We start from the raw sequence: 20,072 nt of genomic DNA on the forward strand, positions 1-20,072 counted from the left end.
TGCCTGTGATATCAATCTTTATGGGTTTGCACAAACTCTCACCTCCCCCACTAGAATAAATAAAGCCAACAACAAAGAAAGCATCCTAGATTGGATACTCACCAACAGTCAGCCCCATACTTACAAAACAGGAACCCTCCCTGATGATATAAGTGATCACTTACTTACCTACATTATCAGGCTCAAAACTAACCCTCCTACCCAAGGCATAACTAGAACAATCAAAACCAAAAAAAACTTCAATTTGGAACTTTTTCAAAATGAACTGAATGCTTGTAACTGGTCCCCCTTAAAACACCTTTCTCTCGATGAAGTTGTAGATTACTTTAATGCTAAATTCCTGACCATACTTAACTACCATGCCCCCACCCACTCTATTAGAATTAGAACCAAATCTGCCCCTTGGCTCTCAAAAGAAACAAAGCAAAAAATCCAGCTCAGCAATAAGATATGGATCAAATCCTGCTCAACTAAAAACACAACAGATTACCAACACTACAAACTACTGAGAAATGAGACCAAAAAAGCAATAATGACCGATAAAAAAAAATATTACCTAAAATCTCAGCAAACTCGCAAAAACAGCCCACAAAAGTTCTGGGCTAACATAAATCAGCTACTACAGCCAAGTAAACCTACCACACCCAACTCACAAGGCTCTGACATAAAGAATCCCAACCAAATTGCTAATGACTTTAATTCCTTCTTCACTGAAACTATTCAAACTCTAGCCAGTCAACTCCCTAGAAATGACATAACTATAGCCAACTGTAACTTAAATCCACCTCCCCCTTTTCTCTTCCAACCTGTCCCTACAACCTACATTCTCTCCCTTATCAAAAAACTCAAACCTTGTACCCCCTCTGCTGACCTACTACCCACAGAATACTTGCAATTAGCAGCCAGATCCATAGCCTACCCAATTTCCATACTCGTAAACAGAACCATCACAGAGGGATATGTCCCAAAACTTTGGAAAGTATCCTATATCATCCCACTTCACAAGGGTGGAAATTCTACTGAAATTTCAAACTACCGCCCTATAGCCCTGCTCTCTCCCTTATCAAAAATTATGGAAAGATGTATACACAAGCAACTGCTGGACCATCTTCTCCAAAATAACTTACTTTTTAATACTCAACATGGCTTTAGACCTTCCCACAGTACCACCACTGCCCTCCTCTCCTTTACAGACACAATCAACAAAAATCGCAACCACAACACGCTTTCCTCAGCACTCTTCTTAGACCTGTCCAAGGCTTTTGACATGGTCAACCACCAAATACTCATACACATCCTCCAATCTTTGTCACTACAAACCCAACCCATTAACTGGTTCAAATCCTACTTAAATGACAGAACTCTGGAAATTCACCCTATCTTCCCAGCTACCTGTTAACATTGGTGTCCCCCGAGGGTCCATATTGGGTCCCCTTCTGTTTTCTTTGTTTATCAATGACCTCCACCAAGTAGTTCCACAAGCTACATGCATTCAATACGCAGACGACTCCACACTCATTTGCTCAGCCACATCAGTACCTAATCTTCACTCCCTTACACAACACATATTTAACTCTATTGAAGAATGGTTTTCTCAACGCTGTCTCCTACTTCACCCAAAAAAACTAAACTCCTTCTCTTTACGCCCTCCAGTAAATCTCCACCTATAGACTTTACAATAACATCTAAAAATGGCACACCTATATCACAAGATCCCACTACTAAACTTTTAGGAATTACCATAGACAACAACCTTAACTTTGATACCCATATAAGCAACACTTTGAAAAATATTAACAAAAAAATAGGCTCTCTTTACCGGAGCAAACCTTTCCTCATGCCAGAATCTAGAATTACTATTGCCCACTCCCACCTTATCTCGCCCCTCCTCTATGCCTCACCCATATTTACTAACTTATCAAAAAAGAATCTTCTTAAATTAGAAAACTCTTACCACAACATAGCCAGATTTGCTACAGGTAACCCTTTCAGAACCCACCATTGTATTAATCTAAAGCAACTAGGCTGGCTTGAATTTCAGCACCAACTTAAAATCAATCAATTAATCATAGCCCATCAAATACTGTATCAACCTGACAAAACACCTATACTATCTACCCTTATCTACCCCTACCATAACCTAAAATCTCTAAGATCCGCACACAAACTTCTTGTAAATATTGACAAAGCAAACAACAAAGCTGGTGATTCCCTCTTTTCCAACACTGTTGGAAAACACTGGAACCTGCTTCCCTCTGAACTTTCCACTATTCCCTCAAAATCTTTCTTCAAAAAGAGAATTAAACTCCACCTCAAATCACAATGGCTGTGCCCCTGTACTAATCCTGACTAACACTAGCTCTTGCCACCTGACTAAAACCTTCATCTTATAACCTATAACCTCCCTCTTATTTACATCCACTGTCATATTTCCCCTTCCTACTACTTCCAAAAAAAAAAAAAATAAATATTGTACATTTGGTATTATTATTTTTTTTTCAAAATGTCACTTGCAACATTATCCTTGGCACAATATTGTTAACTTTATAACTATGTCTGTAGTTATAATGCTTTTTATTTTTTGTTTGTACTCTTTGTACTCTTTTTAATCTTTACTTTCTTGTTATTTCTTTAATGTAATTCATCTTAAACTCTGGAGCTTAACTCCCCGGGCCTCTACTGAAAATGGACATATATCCAGCTAGACTAGCCCGGTCAACAAATGTAAAATAAAATAAATAAAAATAAAATATAAATATGACCTGCTGAAGAGACAGGTATGTATATAGATATGCATCCCAGAGACTACCCCTTCTCTGGAGCAGGCCCCCCCCATCCATGTGAAGCAGAGTTCCTCCCTAACACAATTCAAGTGTAAGTTGGACAATTGGATGGGGAACAGGAAATCCATGCCTGGTTTGGCACCTATGCCTACAATGGATGCAGGCAGCCTGTATATCGTTCATTTCCCAAGCCCATGCTTAAACTTATCAAGGGTTTGAGAACTTATCAGAGATTTAGGAGGCATGGCTATCCGTAAAAAGGCCCTTGTGGTCATTAGACTTGTAGACACCTATGAAACTATTAAAAAGGACAGTTATATGAATGAGAATAAAGAAACAATTAACACATCTATAATGCCATTAAATAAAATAAAACTGCAGTTATTTCACAGTGTTTATTGTCTGCAAAGAAATGCTTGGTTTTGACTGTCCATTTCAAACTAAATCAATCAGTGAAGATGAAATGCAAATGAGAGTGCAGTCTGTTTTGGTATACTTTCGTTAAAGTCTAATGAAATTCAGCTTAGGAATGTCTTGAAATATTTCTAAAACTTGAAATCTTAACCCAATGGCTGAGATTCATGAAAAAGTTTTGTAATGCACAAGGGAACTTGCACATTGCATGTCCTTAAAACAGTGTTTTGTCATTCACTGGTGTGCTTCTTGATGAACTGTTGTGCCATATTCCCACTTATGCTCCTCAGCTACTTTGCAGCTCATTATCACAGAGGCATGACGTTAACTCCCTACTAATCCTGCATACAAAATCCTAAGTTTTTGATTAGTAGGAACAAAGCCCTGACTACTTCCCAGATGATCCAGGTTCAATTTGCGGCCTCGGCATCTGATGTTGTTTGGCAGGGAGGATGGGCTGTGCTTATGGTGGGCTGAGAGGTGGCTCTCAGCCAAGTATGCCTGCCAGTCTTGTGTTGAGAGAAGATAGTCTTAGAACACAACAGCAGAAGCCATTGTAGTGAGGGGATATGCACTGTGGCTGCCCAACTCAGTGGTGGTTGTTTGTGCCCTGCATGTGAAAAGGTGTGCACAGATGGACATGAGGAGAAGAGATGACAGTCCTTGCTATAGTGCAAGTATGCATGTCAGCAGTATGGGAGGGCTTAGAGCCTTAAATATAAAATGATCTCATTGCTGGGATGCCAACAAAAGCACAAACATCCATGATATATGCCCAGATGATTGCTCCATGTACAGGCTGTTGCCTGGCAGATTTAAGGATGTTACTCACCACTATTGAATGAATGGGCCCATGTACCACTGGGAGGCTAGGTGTTCAGCAGGCAATGGGGAATAAAAAAATGTGTGATTTGTGTGATTTGTGCAGAGTGGAATACAGTATATGCAGAAAAAAATTGGTCTGTGAAAAATGCATAAGGGTATGGAAGAACTTTGTGAGTGGTATACTTTTTAATTAAATTTGAATCACCAGGCATACAGAACATGTGGCCAGGTACCATAACTCCACCAATTCATTCCCTAACTAGACAACAGCTGATCATGGTGAAGCCATCACCCAGGCAGCTTTTTTGTTATCCTTAACCTGCTGTTTCCATGCATGTACCCACAAGGTCCCCAGGGATGTATCTGTAATGTAGCAGAGCAAGGCTTTGTAACCTGCTCCTCTGAGTAATGTTACCTCCATAACACCACCAGCCTTGAAGGCAGACACCTATGTCAGTGCTCTGATGCATTGCAGGATACACATTTCCATCTTTTCTCTCTCCTTCTCCAGCTGGTTTAGTCACTGTCAAAGTCACTAATCAAGCTTGAGATATCTGGTTCTAGTCAAGCCTGTATCTCTTTATGTCACTGGGTCAATTGGTAAGACATCTCAGCGGTTACCAAATAAAGGGCAGTAACCCGAGATGGCAGAGACTGTCATGCCACAGAAAACATGGTATGATAGCTGTTGCCTACCCCATACTGTCTGCCATACAGTCTAAATGTTTCTTGAGTAGTGAGGTTTTATTACACTCTACTCAACAGATGGTGCATTCCAAAGCAGTTGCAGGTTTCCTTAAGATGTATTTGTTGATGTTGCATTATGCACATTATGAAGAAGTGATTCTTCCCTGAGTAAAGGGGCAAAATATTACAGAGGGAGGAATGACAATGCAAGTGAGTAGGTGAATGGGTATGTGACATAAAATAGCCATTAAAGATATGATTACAGAGGTGAGGATATAAGGGGACTTTGGTGTGAAATAATACAAGGACCACATTGCCCGATGGTATCCCATTTTCCATAGTGTCTGACCTGACACAGGGCTCTTCCAGCCTCAGCTTAAGAAGACAGATGGGTCATTTAGAGAGTCCACCAATATGTTCACTTCTCCTGGGATGTCTATGGTCCACTGCTAGACTTAAATTGTTTTTTGAGCTTTCTCCATATCATCAATTTTCATTTTCCATGCTAGTATTTTTGATATTTTTTTATTTCTTCATTCATGTATTCAATTCCTGTTTTTCTTATTCTCATACTCTTCCAGATTGTTTTTACTTATATTTAAACACTCTCACTATTAAATTCTCATTCTGTTCCTGTACCCTCTTTAATACTCTATACAAATTTAAAGAAGCAAATTAAACAACTGGATTTAGTAACCCCAATTCCCCTTCATCTTCACACATATATAATATACCTCTTTTCACTAGATTTAATCATGAATCTTATATGAATGAAAACACCAACTGCACAATTTCCTTTCCATATTTTACTGGGACCATATAAACATTGATATGTATACTTTTTCCCTATTAAATACCAGATTCACCAGAGAAATGTTTTCCAGAACGCTAATCTATACATCCTCCACAGAAGACATATTTATTTTATTGATTCTTCCCATTGCATTATGGCTACATCATTTTTCCCAAATTTTATTCGTAATAAAGATACTTCAATCATTGAACAATACACCCCCTCCCCAATTTTCACCACATCACCCAAACCCTTACTTTTATATTTATTCAAGTTTGTTCCCATTTCCTTTAAGCATCCATTTAGATAAAGCAGCACTTCTCTCATCCATATTTTGTTCTTAGAAACTACAACTATATTGTCTGTGTATGTCAAAACTACAGGTATCACTACCTCCATTTGCATCACATATCCAGCATCTTTCATTTTTCAGGCTGCTTCACTCACTATTATATTCATTATAGATGCAAACAATATTCCACTCATGGACATCCTTGTCTTATACCACAATTCATGTGTATTTCTTTACTCAGCGATCCATTCAGTAACACTCTCATTCTCACGCTCACTCTGTTATTCTGATGTGCTGATACATACACCCTCTTAATTCTGTTACCTTTTCCATACTTCTCCATAACATCACACAAAACATCATGGCCTACGGTATCAAATGCCTTGCTAATATCTTCATCCATAATTTTTACATATAACATCATTCACGATTTCTCTCTCAACCAGTTGTTTAATATGATCAGAACATTTAAAGCTGGATCTTCCAATATATATACACAGCTCTTTAAATGAATCCATAATTTCAATCACTGTGTGCTGAATTAAATATTCACCCTTTAATTTGTGACTTCTAAGTTTCTTATGCTTAGTTTTTGATGTATTTATCAGCATATGTATCCTGTCTATACTTTTATCTCTGTAACCATTTCATAATATTGTAATGCAGTTCATTTGTCTATTAGTGAATGTGGAAGTTTCCTCCCTGGGTCCCTGCCGAAAAGGGGTATGCTTGTCATCCCAGTCAGACTATCCAGTTATTCAAATGTTAAATAAATAAAATAAAAATAAATATTATTCTCCTGTGCCCATTTGGTCAATTTAAACAAATTGTTTTGCAGACATGCACTGTCTTTAACAAATGGTATCAGTTTTCCTATTTTCAAGTTAACTGCATGCAGACTATAGAACATCTCAGAAGAAAAGGATAGATTAGGAAGATAATATCCTAAACAAGCATGGGCCCAGGATAGAGCCCTGAAGGACTTCATGACTGTAACATTTCAAAGCCATAAAATCACAATCTGTGATGCTATATCATTGTCCAACATAAAATGGATATGAATAACTAGATACAATGGTGTTTATGGAATGTCAGTTGTTGTTGTCTTTTGGCTTTTCCCGGTTAGGGGTCGCCACAGCAGAGCTTCAGTCCACTAATGATTGGCAGTAGATTTTCACAAATGCCGAGGTGCCAGCTCGACGTTCAACCTTCAATGAAGGCACGCCCATTTACGCATGTCTTTCGAAGGCCCACCCAACCGCGGGCAGGACATGCAGACTTCAGTACGTTCATATAATGTTGCCCCTGTCAAGAATTGAACAGTAAGTGATGTGACTCTACTAATTAATGGCATCTGGATGAACCACAAGCACCACAGTGGAAATCTTCCAACTAGCGTGACAGTCCACCTATGCTAACTTTATTACATCTTATGCATGTGTGAGATGGCAGGGAACACTGAGGGCTCACACTGGAAATGGACACATTATAACTGTGGTACATGTCATTTATCCATTACAGTATAAGGCAAAACAATTCTAACAGGCACTAAATGTGGATGTTGTTCACATGACCATGTGACAACAGACAATACTCATATGATATTTTACATGATGAATGTACCATGACTGAAATGTTAGTAAAATAGTGGCATATGTGGTTATGTGAAAGCATTACATTATGTTATTTCTGCAAGGGATATGTATGCTTGTAATTGCTGTAATACATCAACAACAGAAAGGATGGTGTCTCATTTCCTCATGCTAGAGGATGACACTTTATACATATGTTATGTAAGGAACATGAAAGCACTGTACAGCTACACATCATACATGATTAGTACACAGTATGAAGGTGAAAGACACACAATTGTACTCAAACATCCTACAGATGTAGTTACACAATATACAAAGCACACTATCAAAGTCACACAACACAGGAAAATTCACACAATTACACTCCAAATGTGATATACTGCAGGTATTTTAGCAGTATGCAATCATTGTGTGGACAAAAAGTTATTTTCCCTGGTGATGCCAGGGTTTGCTAGTGTCACAGAGTACCACTGTAATACAATCTCATAATCAGAAGATACATAATAGTGGTTGTGAGGTGGCAAATGGTATATGACAGCAATAACTGTCATACTATTGAAGCAGTGATCCTATCTATCCACTTACTCCATCTATACAGCATGTTATCATATTGGACCTCCTACCTATATAGTTACACAATCTAGAGAGCACTGAATTAATCACAAGTGCCTTAGGAGATGTTTTAGTAATTTACCACAGGAGAAGTCTGATACTTAAGTGGAGAGAGTGCACTTTTGTCAGGATCTCATCAGTGTGTTTCATACATGATGTTTCTGTAAAAATTGGGGTAATGGGGATGTGAGAACAGTTAAGTGTATTATTCTTAGAAAAAGTGGATATACCACCAAGTGGTATGCACAGTCTCTCTCTCTCACACACACACACACACACACACACACACACACACACACACACACACACACACACACACACACACACACACACACACACACACACATTTTCCTTGATGGTCATTGAAGCTTCTACCTATTGAGGTTACACAATTTAGAGAGCACTGTATTAGTTTCAAGTGCCAAAGGAGAAGACAGACAATACTTATGTGAAACTGGACATTGGAGTATTTGTTAAAAGCAATGCTTGGAAGAGATGTTACTGTGCATCACAGGTTGTATAACAAATGCATATTTGACCACAGGACAATGCAACATCACTATGAGTGTCACATGTAATGACATACATTTATAATGAAATGTAGATACTGTCCTTACTATATATTGTGTTACTGTGAGAGACATTGACATATTCCACATAACGGGATTTCATACACATTGACTGTTGCACATCGGTGGGTTATCAATCAAACATCGCTGTGACTTCATTTCAGGATGATTGTACAATTGTATTGTCTCATACTTGCACTATGTGCATTGGCAAGACAAACATACAAGTCGTACACATGGCAGTGATGGATTCTGTGAGAATAGCTTAAGCAAACAGGTAGCAAAGTTCAAGTGTAAATGCTGTATAGCAGAGATGTTACTTTGAATGAATTAAGTGAGTCAGCATAATTCAGAGATCATGATCATCTTTTGATAACAGTAATACAGATATACAAATGTTCTGCAACAGAAAACTGTAGTTCTTTGGTTTTTTTTCTTGTACCCTTTGAGCAGAAAACTGATTAACAGCAGCAATTAGCACTGCTGATAGCAAAGTGTTAGCATGAGTAATTGTTTCTTAAAGTGTTGAACTTACAATGATAAATTAGCAGTGCAATGTTGCTCTGTGCTGACTTCCGCACAAAGATTTGTACAAGAGAAGCTTCACAATAGGTAGCAGGCACTTTACTGTGGCAGCCAGATAATGATGCATTAAGCAAAGGTTTAGCCAACATTTATGGCCACAGTAGTTAGACAAAACATCATGAAACATGTTTTTATTCATCTTTATTTGAACATTTTCAGCATGCCAGCAAAACATTTATACCTGGCTATTATCTTAGCACATGTAGAAACTCATAATTGTGAGAGTTAATATTAGACAGCAGATTTCAGCAAATGTGAATGTATGCATTCATCTTTATTACCCTACTGACCACTGCAATCCATAAATCCAACTCTCCATCTTGTTTAAAATTATATTAAAGTGAATAAAAATAGCTTAGCACAGCATTGCAAAGTGATATAGAGTAATGCAGATGATGGCAATGAAATCCACAGATATTGCCATAAGCTGTGTACTTCCATTTGGCCTTCTTTGCATAAGTTACCAGGTGCCAGACATTGCACAAATGTAGAAGTGGAAGAATAATGATACAGGAGGAATAAGATACATCATTAGGGTGACATGGAGGCAGGACAAAGTAGATTATCAGTAAAGAAGGATATATGGTGGCTCACAACAATATGTAGCCAACAAGTACAACTAAATTAGTGAACCAAAACACACAGTAACACTTAGCTAATGGTTGGATTGGAACTCTTGAAATTATTCAAAATTCTGTCTACACATTTGAGCATTAGCTCATCACACCACAAAGGAATCACTGTTTCACAGCATTATTATAACACTATTGAAGCACACTGACAACTTATTGAATAATGTAGGGTGAACAGAGGGAGAGTTAGAGACATATGCAGAGAAGAATAACAATATATTCTGTGGGATATATAGGAACATTTGTATTGTGTCTTAGTCTCACTTATTATATTATCAATCTGTCATGCTCTGTACAATAAACTGATTGCTATACATACAAATAAGGGGTGAAAGAGTGCAATAAACATGGATACCTAATCAGGATAATGGTGGCTTATTAAGTCTTCCTGTTGGTGCTGCAGTGTTTTTGAAAAATGTGTCTTGCTGCACTTTTCCAATGTTATGTTAAAGAAGTGTGTTATATTTAGAGAAATACAGATGTTAGCAAGGAAATATATGTTGGGAATGTGATATGTCATAAAGTAATAAACTGACATACAGCTGTAATTAAATCCATGACACTATGCTAAAACATCAGGCTAAACGTAGGGTACTCATTTCAACATGCCACATAGGAACTTCTCATGTAATACAATCAATAGCCTAAGAATTATATTAATTAACTCTATCACAATACTGACTTTATTATGGCTTTACACTGTATACTAATAGTGCAGTGGATTTAAGCACATTTAGGTGACAGTAACCAGATTGCTGCAGATTAAATTGAAATATTCAGCTTTTGCAATAAGAAGTTAAACAGCATTCACTGTCACTCAGCATTGCTGCACTATACCAAACTCTATGCAAATGCCAACAACATAAAGTGAAGGGTTTTTCATTGGCCATTTCTGGCCATGTATGTTGTGTGTGAATCTATTTTTTGACCAGATTAAACATGTGAAAAAGAGGTGGATAGGACAGTGTTGAAAATGGGGTTGGCAAGCACAGAGTAGAACACAGGGAAAAGAATACAGGAATTTGCAGGTGGGTCTTGGGAGAGCACCATAGCTATCCATTTTTTCACAACACAAAAGTACAATTGTACATAAAATGTAATGACTTTAGAGAGGCACCACACCAGGAATAGTTGACAACAACAAAATAATGTTGTATGGCCAATTGGACTAAATCATTTGTGTCAGGATGTTACGTAAGCAAATTGGAGAGCTTTGTATGTGGCATAATTTTTTTGTGGGACAGGAGCCTATTTTGTGGGGGGGGTATAGGAATGTTGAGAAAGGTGCTTAGGAATGAGAGGATCAGGTAAGTAGGATAGGTTAGGAAGTATCTGCAGACATACAGAACATACAAGATAGACAGTGATGGTGGTGGAGACAAATGTTTGGGGGGGCACTATGATTGGGGATAGTTAGGGGACTTTAGAGACATACCCACATCTAGCTTGAGAACAGTGAAAATCTAATCTTCACACTCAGAATTATCACCAATGTCTCCTGCTGCAGCTCTCTGCGTCAGTGCTGGATTTGGCATCATTCTTGCAATTTGATTCAGGACCTTTTCAACCCTGCTGATTTTGGCACCAAGGCCCCTTTCCAGTATATCCTCCACCATCCCTGTCAGCTACTGCCAGGTGACAAAATTTACACATCCACTACTACTGCTCCCAGAGGGTACCAGTGTACCAGCAGCCAGGGCAGAGATACCTCATGTTCTTGGAGCAGGTATGACAGAAGTTGTGGAGGCAACATTGACAGGTAGTGACCCTGAAGTACTGTCTGACTGTGCTGCCATCTGTGGAGGTATGGCAGGCTGAGCCACAGTAGTTGGTGTAGCTCTCTGTGCTGTTGATTGATTTTCATCAGCAAGTTATGCAAACAGATTGTTAGTGAATTATAACCCCCCCCCCCAAAAAAAAGAGAGGAAGGGTTGAGGGAGACAAACCTCACAGTTTACATCAATCTCTTCTGCAGATAAACAGTACAAAAAGAAAAGACATATATATGAAAGCATAATGATTAACTGCGTTGGCTGGCTCGATAATTACTTTCATATCATAGACAGGTTATGGGTCATATACTTTCACAACTGGTAGGTGTTCCCAGTCCTAAGTTCAGCCTCCCATCAGCTTAGGAGGCCCTGCTTGCACTTTTAAGGTCACTAGAGTGGTGATGTCCTCCATTGTGTGGAATGCCAATTGCAATGGTAGTAGCCTTGGCTAAGCTATTCCAAGTCTCAGCCTTATACTGAGACCCCAGTATAATTCCTCTGCAGTAGCCTACAGCTGTGGCTCTTCATGAGGAGTGCAAAAAATATCCTGGACTCCTCATCAGCCCACCTTTGTGCTCTCAATTTAGCATTATTCTGTCCCTCAACAGCCACGTCTGGAAAAGTCATGCTTACAAAATACGTCTGAATTGCTGCCTGTTTTAGATCTTGCATGTAAACTGGTATTACACAAACATGCCCAGCCTTGACAACTGCATTTGTGCAATTGAAAGCAGCTAGACTTCTTGGCAGACACATTGGCACTACTTACAGGATATAGTTAAGGCATGAAACATGGCATTGAGCGTGTGTGTTGCTCCAGCCATTATCACAGGTTCCAGTGCTTAACAATGGACTGCTTAATAGCCTGTCTTTTAAGGGTTGCACTTTGGAAGGTGAAAGATGCTGAATTCTGACATATTGTCATGCTGGGGCTTACCCAGTGTTAAAATATTATCGTAACAGCTGGGAATCAAACCCATGGGATAAAAGATGCAATATTTACAGCTCAATGTACTAAATGAAATTGTCAGAGGAGAACTACCTTTCCAGTATGGAAATTTGGCATATATTAATTTCTAAATGAATGGAGATACACTTCAGTGAGGCCTATATGTGTGTGGTTGTAATTATGTTTTAGAATGCATTCCTATGTAAAACTCATTCATTCTGCAAGTAAATATGATTCAGATGGATGCAGATTACTGGTATAGACAGCAAGTAGAAAGAAATTTATTTTTAATTCTGCCACTGCCATTTGCTGGCTAGTACTGCCTAGCAAGTTACCTGATTTTAACAAGTGAAGAAGGGGTGCTTAACAATTGTTAAGATTAGGTCTCACTGTATAGAAGTGCTTAACTGGTTTGTCTTTTTTATGATATTGGAGAGTTATCGCTACACTCTATGGACTACATTATTCCAGCTTGTTTGTGGTAAGTTTAAGCCCCCAGCTATTATGATTCTTCCTTCCTATGTTTCGTTCAAGAAATATATGAATTCCTCTGGGTCATCAGTGCTCAACTTTGGTGGCCTATAAAGTCCAGTAATTGTAATCTGTTCTGGGGTTGTCTTTATTATCACAGTTGCACAGTCTATAATACTGGTGTTATTATCAAAGATGTAATAATCACAGGTCTCATAATAATCTTTAATTCCTGTCATAACACATCCACCTGATTTTTTGCTGGAAGGTCTACCACAGACAAAATATATAACCTGATAGAAATGGGTTTCAGTCATTGTTCTTTAACCATATTTCACAATAGTAACAACATCAATCATACATGAATGTGGTAAATGCTCTATGAACTGTTAAATTTTTGGCCTGGTAAAAATCCTATCTTGTGTTAGTCAAATATTCTAGTATATTTGCTTCAAAGGTTCTCTTCTGTTGCCTTGACAAATGAACTTTGCCTCATCTAAATACATATGTGCACAAAATAAGACTTCAATGTTCTATACATTCCCACTTTTTAAGATGCACCATTTTTTCATGTAGTTATTTATCCATAAAAGTCACCAGACTCTCCTTTCCGTATGTGATTTATGTAAACGACATCGTAACACCTGTACAAGCTATTTTTTTCTAAGAGCAGTATAAGTTCCCTACTAATAGTCACTGAGTCTTTAAAGATGGTCATTTGATCTGACACGAATAAAAACAATGCCATATTTCCCATGTTAAGGCATTCGAAGACCCTACTCACTTCCTGTATTTTTGATTCTGGCAAACCTAACGTTACTTGATGCTCATTATCCTCTCTGCAAATGTTTGCATCAGTTCCTTTAATGGCCGAGTCTTGAATTACTAGCATATCATTTCTGACTGGAAATCTCCCACCTCTAATTTAGTAATACCTGGTCCTTGGTTATTACAGAATAGTCATCACCATTAGTCTTATTAATCTCACGGTTTTCAAAACCTCCATAATATGTAAGAATACAGTTCTCATATATCTGTCTTTGTTCTCCCTCAGCCTGAGCCATGTTGACTACTTCAGTCTTTCTCCTCTTTTTCATACAGTAATATTTTTTAATAATTCCAAATTCAACCTGGATTTCTTCCTTTTAGTCTGTACATTTCCTCTTTTTTCTACCTTCTGTGTTTGAACAATGAGGTCTTTTTTTTTGTAGACAGTGTTTTTTGACTGAACAGTATTACCATTCCCTGTAATCTCAGTATTGCATATCAAAGTCCACAGGTGATTACTAGGGTAATGGCACAAGAGACTATACAAGCCTAGCTAATGATACCAAGGATATGGCAATATTATATCTTACTTCCCCAGATATGGGATGGGGTAGTAGGGTAGTGGGTCTTTGGGTGTTGGAGTGCTGAGTCATTTTACAAACTGCCTCTATCCATAAGGGATATGGGCGGTACCACAGGAATGAATTTATGGTTTCACATCCATTTATCCAAATTCTTTTTGAAGAGAATGAGGAATGGGCTTTTTTTATGAAGATAGGAAGTTTATTCCATAGATGAGGTAGCCTTTGTGATATGAATCTGTCTCTCCAGCAAGTTCTGTTAGAGTCACAAATAAAGTTTAGGTCTGTGGAATGGGTAACCCTCATATATTTGTTCTTGTGAATATGTAACATTTTCATCGGGGGTGGATCAGAGAATGCCTTGTAGGTCAGGCATATGTCCTTTCTCAATAAACGATATGAGATGGAGTAAAGGGATAGGGCATTTAGTCAGTCTGCATAAGACGTGTCTTGTGCTTTGTAATTTTTAGTGAGAAACCTCTGGGGCCACTTCAGTTGGTGTAAGTGCCTGGCTATGTACATGAAGATGGGAGCATTATACTCTATTATGGGCCTGATGAGGGCTGAGTACAATGGCACTGTGACTTCCTTTGATCTTGATGCCATGCCTTTACTTATAAGTTGAGCCACACAAAGGATTTCCTCACTACTGTAGCTACCTGGTGATCAAAGTTTAGGTTATTATCTATCTGTGTTCCTAGGTCCCTCACCACTGGGTCTACTTTTAGAGGGTGTGCTTTCAATGTTATAATTTGAAGGAGTATCTGATTTACCAAAGGGTATGATTACTTTTTTAGCATTTAGTCTCAGACCATGGTTTTGGCACCAGTTGTTTGCCATTTCTAGGTCTGTTTGTAGGAAGACAGCATTGTTTGGGGATTCAATGATTGCTCTCAGCTTACAGTCATCAGCAAACTTGGTGAGTAAGAGCCCCCAACACTGACCTTCACTTCAGAGAAGTATATACCAAACAGGAGGGGTGCCAACACTGAGCCCTGTGGGACACCTCTAGTAACAGGTTTCTTACCAGAAGTGGATTCACCTATCCAAACATGTGTCCTGTCAGTTAGCCAGTAGGTTACCCATCTAACAGTGTAGGGATTTATGCCTAACTTAATAAGTTTATCTATGATCCCCAAGTAGGGGAGTCTTTCAAAAGATTTGGCCCTAGTGCCTTTCTCAAAGACGTCCACCAGATTGAACAGGCAAAACCTCCCTTTGACAAAGCCAAATTGGGTCTGGTCCAGTATTTGGAGAGTTCCTATGTCATTATTGATCAGGTGCATGATAATTCTCTCCATGGTCTTGCAGTTAAGACTGGTCAGGCTAATAGGTCTATAGTTCCCTGGGTCAATTGATGGGTCCCACTTTATGCAGAGGGATGACTGTTGCAGTCCTTCATTCCTCTGGGATAAAGCCTGTCCAGAGTCTGTGCTTAAAAAGGGTTTCTAGTGGCCCCGATAGATCCTATTTTAAGGTATTTAAACAAATGTTGGAATGTTGTCAGGACCCATGGAGGCTGTGTTTTTGGCTTTAGCGAGTGTTGTAAGGACCTGTTCCCTCATAATGACCAGTAGGGGGTAGTTGTGGGTATTTCTTTGGGTGTGGTAGGAGGTAATGGAGGGTAGAAGTCTGAAAGGAACTTGTCAGACAGCAGGTTTGCTGTTAGTTTCAGGCTGGCTATAAGTGTTGCCGTTCATGATTAACTCAGCATATTGCTGAGCGTTTCTCCTAACATTACAGACATAATTAAAAAAGCCTTGTAGTTATCTTTCACCTGGGAGCCTATCTTTGCCTCATAGTTTGTTCTGGTAAATTTGATTAGCTCTCTAATTTGTTTGTTTAGACAGGTTGAGTGTCTTTTTGCACCTGTTTTGTCTGTTCTTTCTCAGCTTTGGAGAAGATATTTTTTCCTTTTGTTGAATAGCCTATTTATACTAGGCATCCACCAGGGTGGTTTATTTTTGCCAGTAATCATAGATTTGACTCAGACAGGTACTGCCTCCTCTATGCAGCTACAAATGTGGTTGCCCAGTGCTTTTATGCACAGCTCACAGTATGCCTCAGTGTCATCCGGGTTCAGAGGGGCTTGGGAGTTTAATAAGCTGTCACTTAGTTTAAGGCAACTGGCCTTAGCAAAATTCTTAATAGGTTTGGAGTTTGATGGGAGTTCTAGGTTAGTTTTAATATTAAAGGAGATAATTTTTTGGTCAGATCTTACCAGGGAGGAGTTAATGCATGGAAGGCGGCAGCATCCTCCAATGTTTGTGAGTACTAGGTCTAGGATATTTGTACCTCTAGTTAGGGAGCTAATTAGTTGCTCCACGGTATTTACATTGACAAAGTCCAAAAACCTTTGAACAATTGAATTATGAGTCATATAAGTCTCCCAATTTACAGATGGCTAGTTGTAGTCACCTGTAAGTATGGTGTTAGCCTGAATGCTGAGATTCTAGTAAGTTTAGGTAGGAGGTTTGGTTTTCCAGACTCATGTTAGGGGATCTGTAGCTTGCAAGGATATGAGAGGATACGCACCTATAGTTAGTTGGGCATGGAGCAGCTCAAGTGAGTCATGTTGTTGGACCAGTCTAGTGGTCTATTTCTCCTTTATGAACACTGAGGCATCTTGTACCTTGGATTTGGTGTCCTTTTGGCTTGCATATTTTCTCTTAGCATTATATACATTAGTTTCTTTTTCTTCCTAGTTAATTTTCTTTTTTTATTTCTTTCTACATGTTCTAAATCCTCAGACTGCTGAATACTTGTAAGGTGTTATGCGTAGTATCCAGTTTAATAGAGCTTGAGCGATCTTTACTAACAAAGAGGTCTGCCTTTCCTATATGTATTCTCTTTGCACTTTACCTAATATTATTATTCTCATAAATTCATTCATTAATATATCTAACAACAATTCTACAAACTATGATAGTTCAGTAACCCTCAGCAAATCTAGATTTACTATGAATAATAATAAGCAAATAATCCAACTTTTGATATGAGGAACACAATTATCTCATGTAATCATGTGTTACCTTTATATATACACATCATTTAATAAATTGGACAAGATACTTATGCTTTAGCAATCCTCAATGGCATACTCATTTAAATAATCCATTCCTCAGTGGCAATTAAAGAATTTTAAAAGAAGCAAAACATCTAAATCAGTACTGAGACTTTATAGAAATTAAAACAAGTAATAATTGAAGTCAAGCTCTATGAGAAAATCATACAAAAGATATAGAAATCAATATTAAATTAAGTGCACTCAGCTACCCTTGTACTTCATAAAGTAGTTATTCTGGCATGCCATGCCAGCTGTGCCAGTCACACTAAGTTCTTTACAAGTCATGTGTGAATGTGCATGATAGCTTGTGCTCTCTACTAATCATGTGTGAATGTGCACAATAGCTTGTGCTCACTACTGCTGTCAGTCACGGCTCTTTATTATTAAGTAGGCTCCTTTGGAGGGCCAGTGTGTTACATACCTCTCAAGTGTACCTCATTAGGAGGAATGTACCTCATTTGGGGTCTTAAAAAGTTAAAGTTCCTCGAAGTTCCTCAATGTTCCACATTGAAAGACTCTGTCGCACATTCAGTGTTAGGAATTTTTTTAAGTGAAATCCATTGTAAATAGAAATGAATCATATTAATTCTTTAAAAGCTCTTCTTTATAAGTAAAACCAGCATATTTTAACTATCCTATGACCTTCCTAGTTGAAGTTGCTAGTAAGCCATTAGTATGTGTTCCACATTTTGCCCATTTGTTCCACATTATGAGGGCTGGTGTTCCTCATTTTGGAGATGGAAGGTTGAGAGCTATGAGCTGCGTGTACCTGCCTACAATCTATCCCAGGTTGCAGGCCAACAGGATGTATATACTTCTCATCCCCACCAGGGACAGTGGATGCCATCTTAAAGCTCTTAACTCCTGTCAGAGTTGGATAGCTAGCTGCAGGTGATATTTTCCCAGACTAGCTTTCTGCCTGTCCTGATCACCTTAACTGCACTGGTACATTCTGCTTCTGCACCATCTGGCTGGTTTTAGATTCTGTATTTTAATACAATTAATACTAAGCTTTTCATACTTGTTAAATATTATGTTAGTGAAAGAAGTGAAAAAGACTACATTCATGGTGTATAATTTATACAAAGCTGTATATGTGTGCCTGCATCCACCTGAGTGTTGTGTGTACAAGAACGTCTTAAACTCTGAATAGAAGTTCTTATACAGGTATGCAGACACACTACTAGTAAACAAATATGTTCCAGTATGACTTTCACATTGCATTGTATTGTTTGTAATAAGTATTCTATTTTGATACTTTTGCAGGTATTGACCCTGACTTGCTTGTTTTTGGAACATATCCTACTAAGGACAGGGATTCAGATTCTTCTTCTTCATGGACTAGCTTAACTATGACATCAAACAATTCCAGAACTCCAGTTTCAGACAGACGCAAGCACAGCAGACTCAGTTTTTCTCCACCACCTTTTCAGTCTTCCAGTCAAGCCATTAATCTGCATACAGCATACTCCAGCTATGATAACAGAAGTGCTATGACTGGTTTCCCTGCAGTTACTTCTGAATCTGCAGGGCGTTCAGTTGCAGTGAACAGAGTTACTAGACGTCCAAAAGTTACCTCAAGCCCCAAGGATGGAACTTCTGTTTCAACACAATCAACACCAGTTGCCTTGGTTGCCAATCCATTTTCAGATGTTCATATTCCAGCCCAACTTGACAGTAGTAAACAGCAACCCAATGCTACAAAAGGGCATTCTGGGAAGAACAACACCTCTGTTAATGAGAATGGCACTCTGAGGCCCACATGGATAACTGTTTCAAATACACTTCTAATTCCTGTAGTGCTTTCCACTATCATTTCTTTCATCTGCTACTGCACAATCCTTTTGGCAGCAAGTCACCGCAAACGGAAAAGAGGCCATTACAAACCAGTATGGAAAGGAGAATCTAGTTCAACACGAATGATAAGATATGCTATTATTAAAGATAACCTATAAACTGTGACTGGAAGAAATTCATTAAAGTGCCTAGTGCAATCTAGCAGAAATAAAGCATTTGAATGTCCTAATTAAATTAAATGAAGAATATATTTTTATATATAAAAACAAGTCACATTATCCAGTTTTGGAGAGACTGATTTAGAGCATGATTCACATGAAACAGAATATGCAGCACATAAATATTATCTTGCAGTACAATAAATGATCAACAAAATTGCTTCAGTAAAAAAACAGTATTCACAGTAATAGTTCATGTAGCAGATAACCCTCAAATATTGATTTTGTGTAATACTACTGTACAACTTTCAATAAACCTCTCCAAGCATTGTCAGACTTGTATTCATGTACAAATTTAAAAATGTGCATCTTGGGTTCATCCTTAGAAAAAAAATTCTAACAGAAAATAATTCACACAATACTAGTTAACTAATGATTGGATTGTGATGAAAATGTTCAGGCAGTTTAAAATAATATCAAGTGATTTTAGACTGCACTTCCTAACTACAAAGCTGACATTTTGAATCATTATTAAGTTGCTGGTGCAAAGCTTGCCTTTACTACTGTTTTAGACTTTGCAGTCATAAACCTGAAATACTCTACCTGATATTACCACAGACTATTTACACATAAGGCACTCATGTGGCGGAACATGACTGCCACCCTCCTTCAGGAAGCATGAGTCAGTGTTGGCCACTTACTCCCACGTCTCCTAACTACTT

The 20,072-nt window shown here is 38.3% G+C and overlaps 1 protein-coding gene across 1 annotated transcript in view; it reads left to right on the forward strand.

The window, feature by feature from the left end:
• MANSC4 (MANSC domain containing 4) overlaps positions 1-19,684 on the forward strand; it is a 240,779-nt gene extending 221,095 nt beyond the window's left edge. Inside the window, exon 3 of the mRNA XM_044082714.1 lies at positions 18,662-19,684. Coding sequence (XP_043938649.1) covers positions 18,662-19,350 — 689 coding nt within the window. The 3' untranslated portion in view covers positions 19,351-19,684. The remainder of the gene's footprint in view (positions 1-18,661) is intronic.
• The last annotated feature ends 388 nt before the right edge of the window (positions 19,685-20,072 follow it).

The sequence above is a fragment of the Protopterus annectens genome, chromosome 9.part0 (genome assembly GCF_019279795.1).
Source record: "Protopterus annectens isolate FY-2018-M chromosome 9.part0, PAN1.0, whole genome shotgun sequence".
Taxonomy (NCBI): Eukaryota; Metazoa; Chordata; order Ceratodontiformes; family Protopteridae; genus Protopterus; species Protopterus annectens.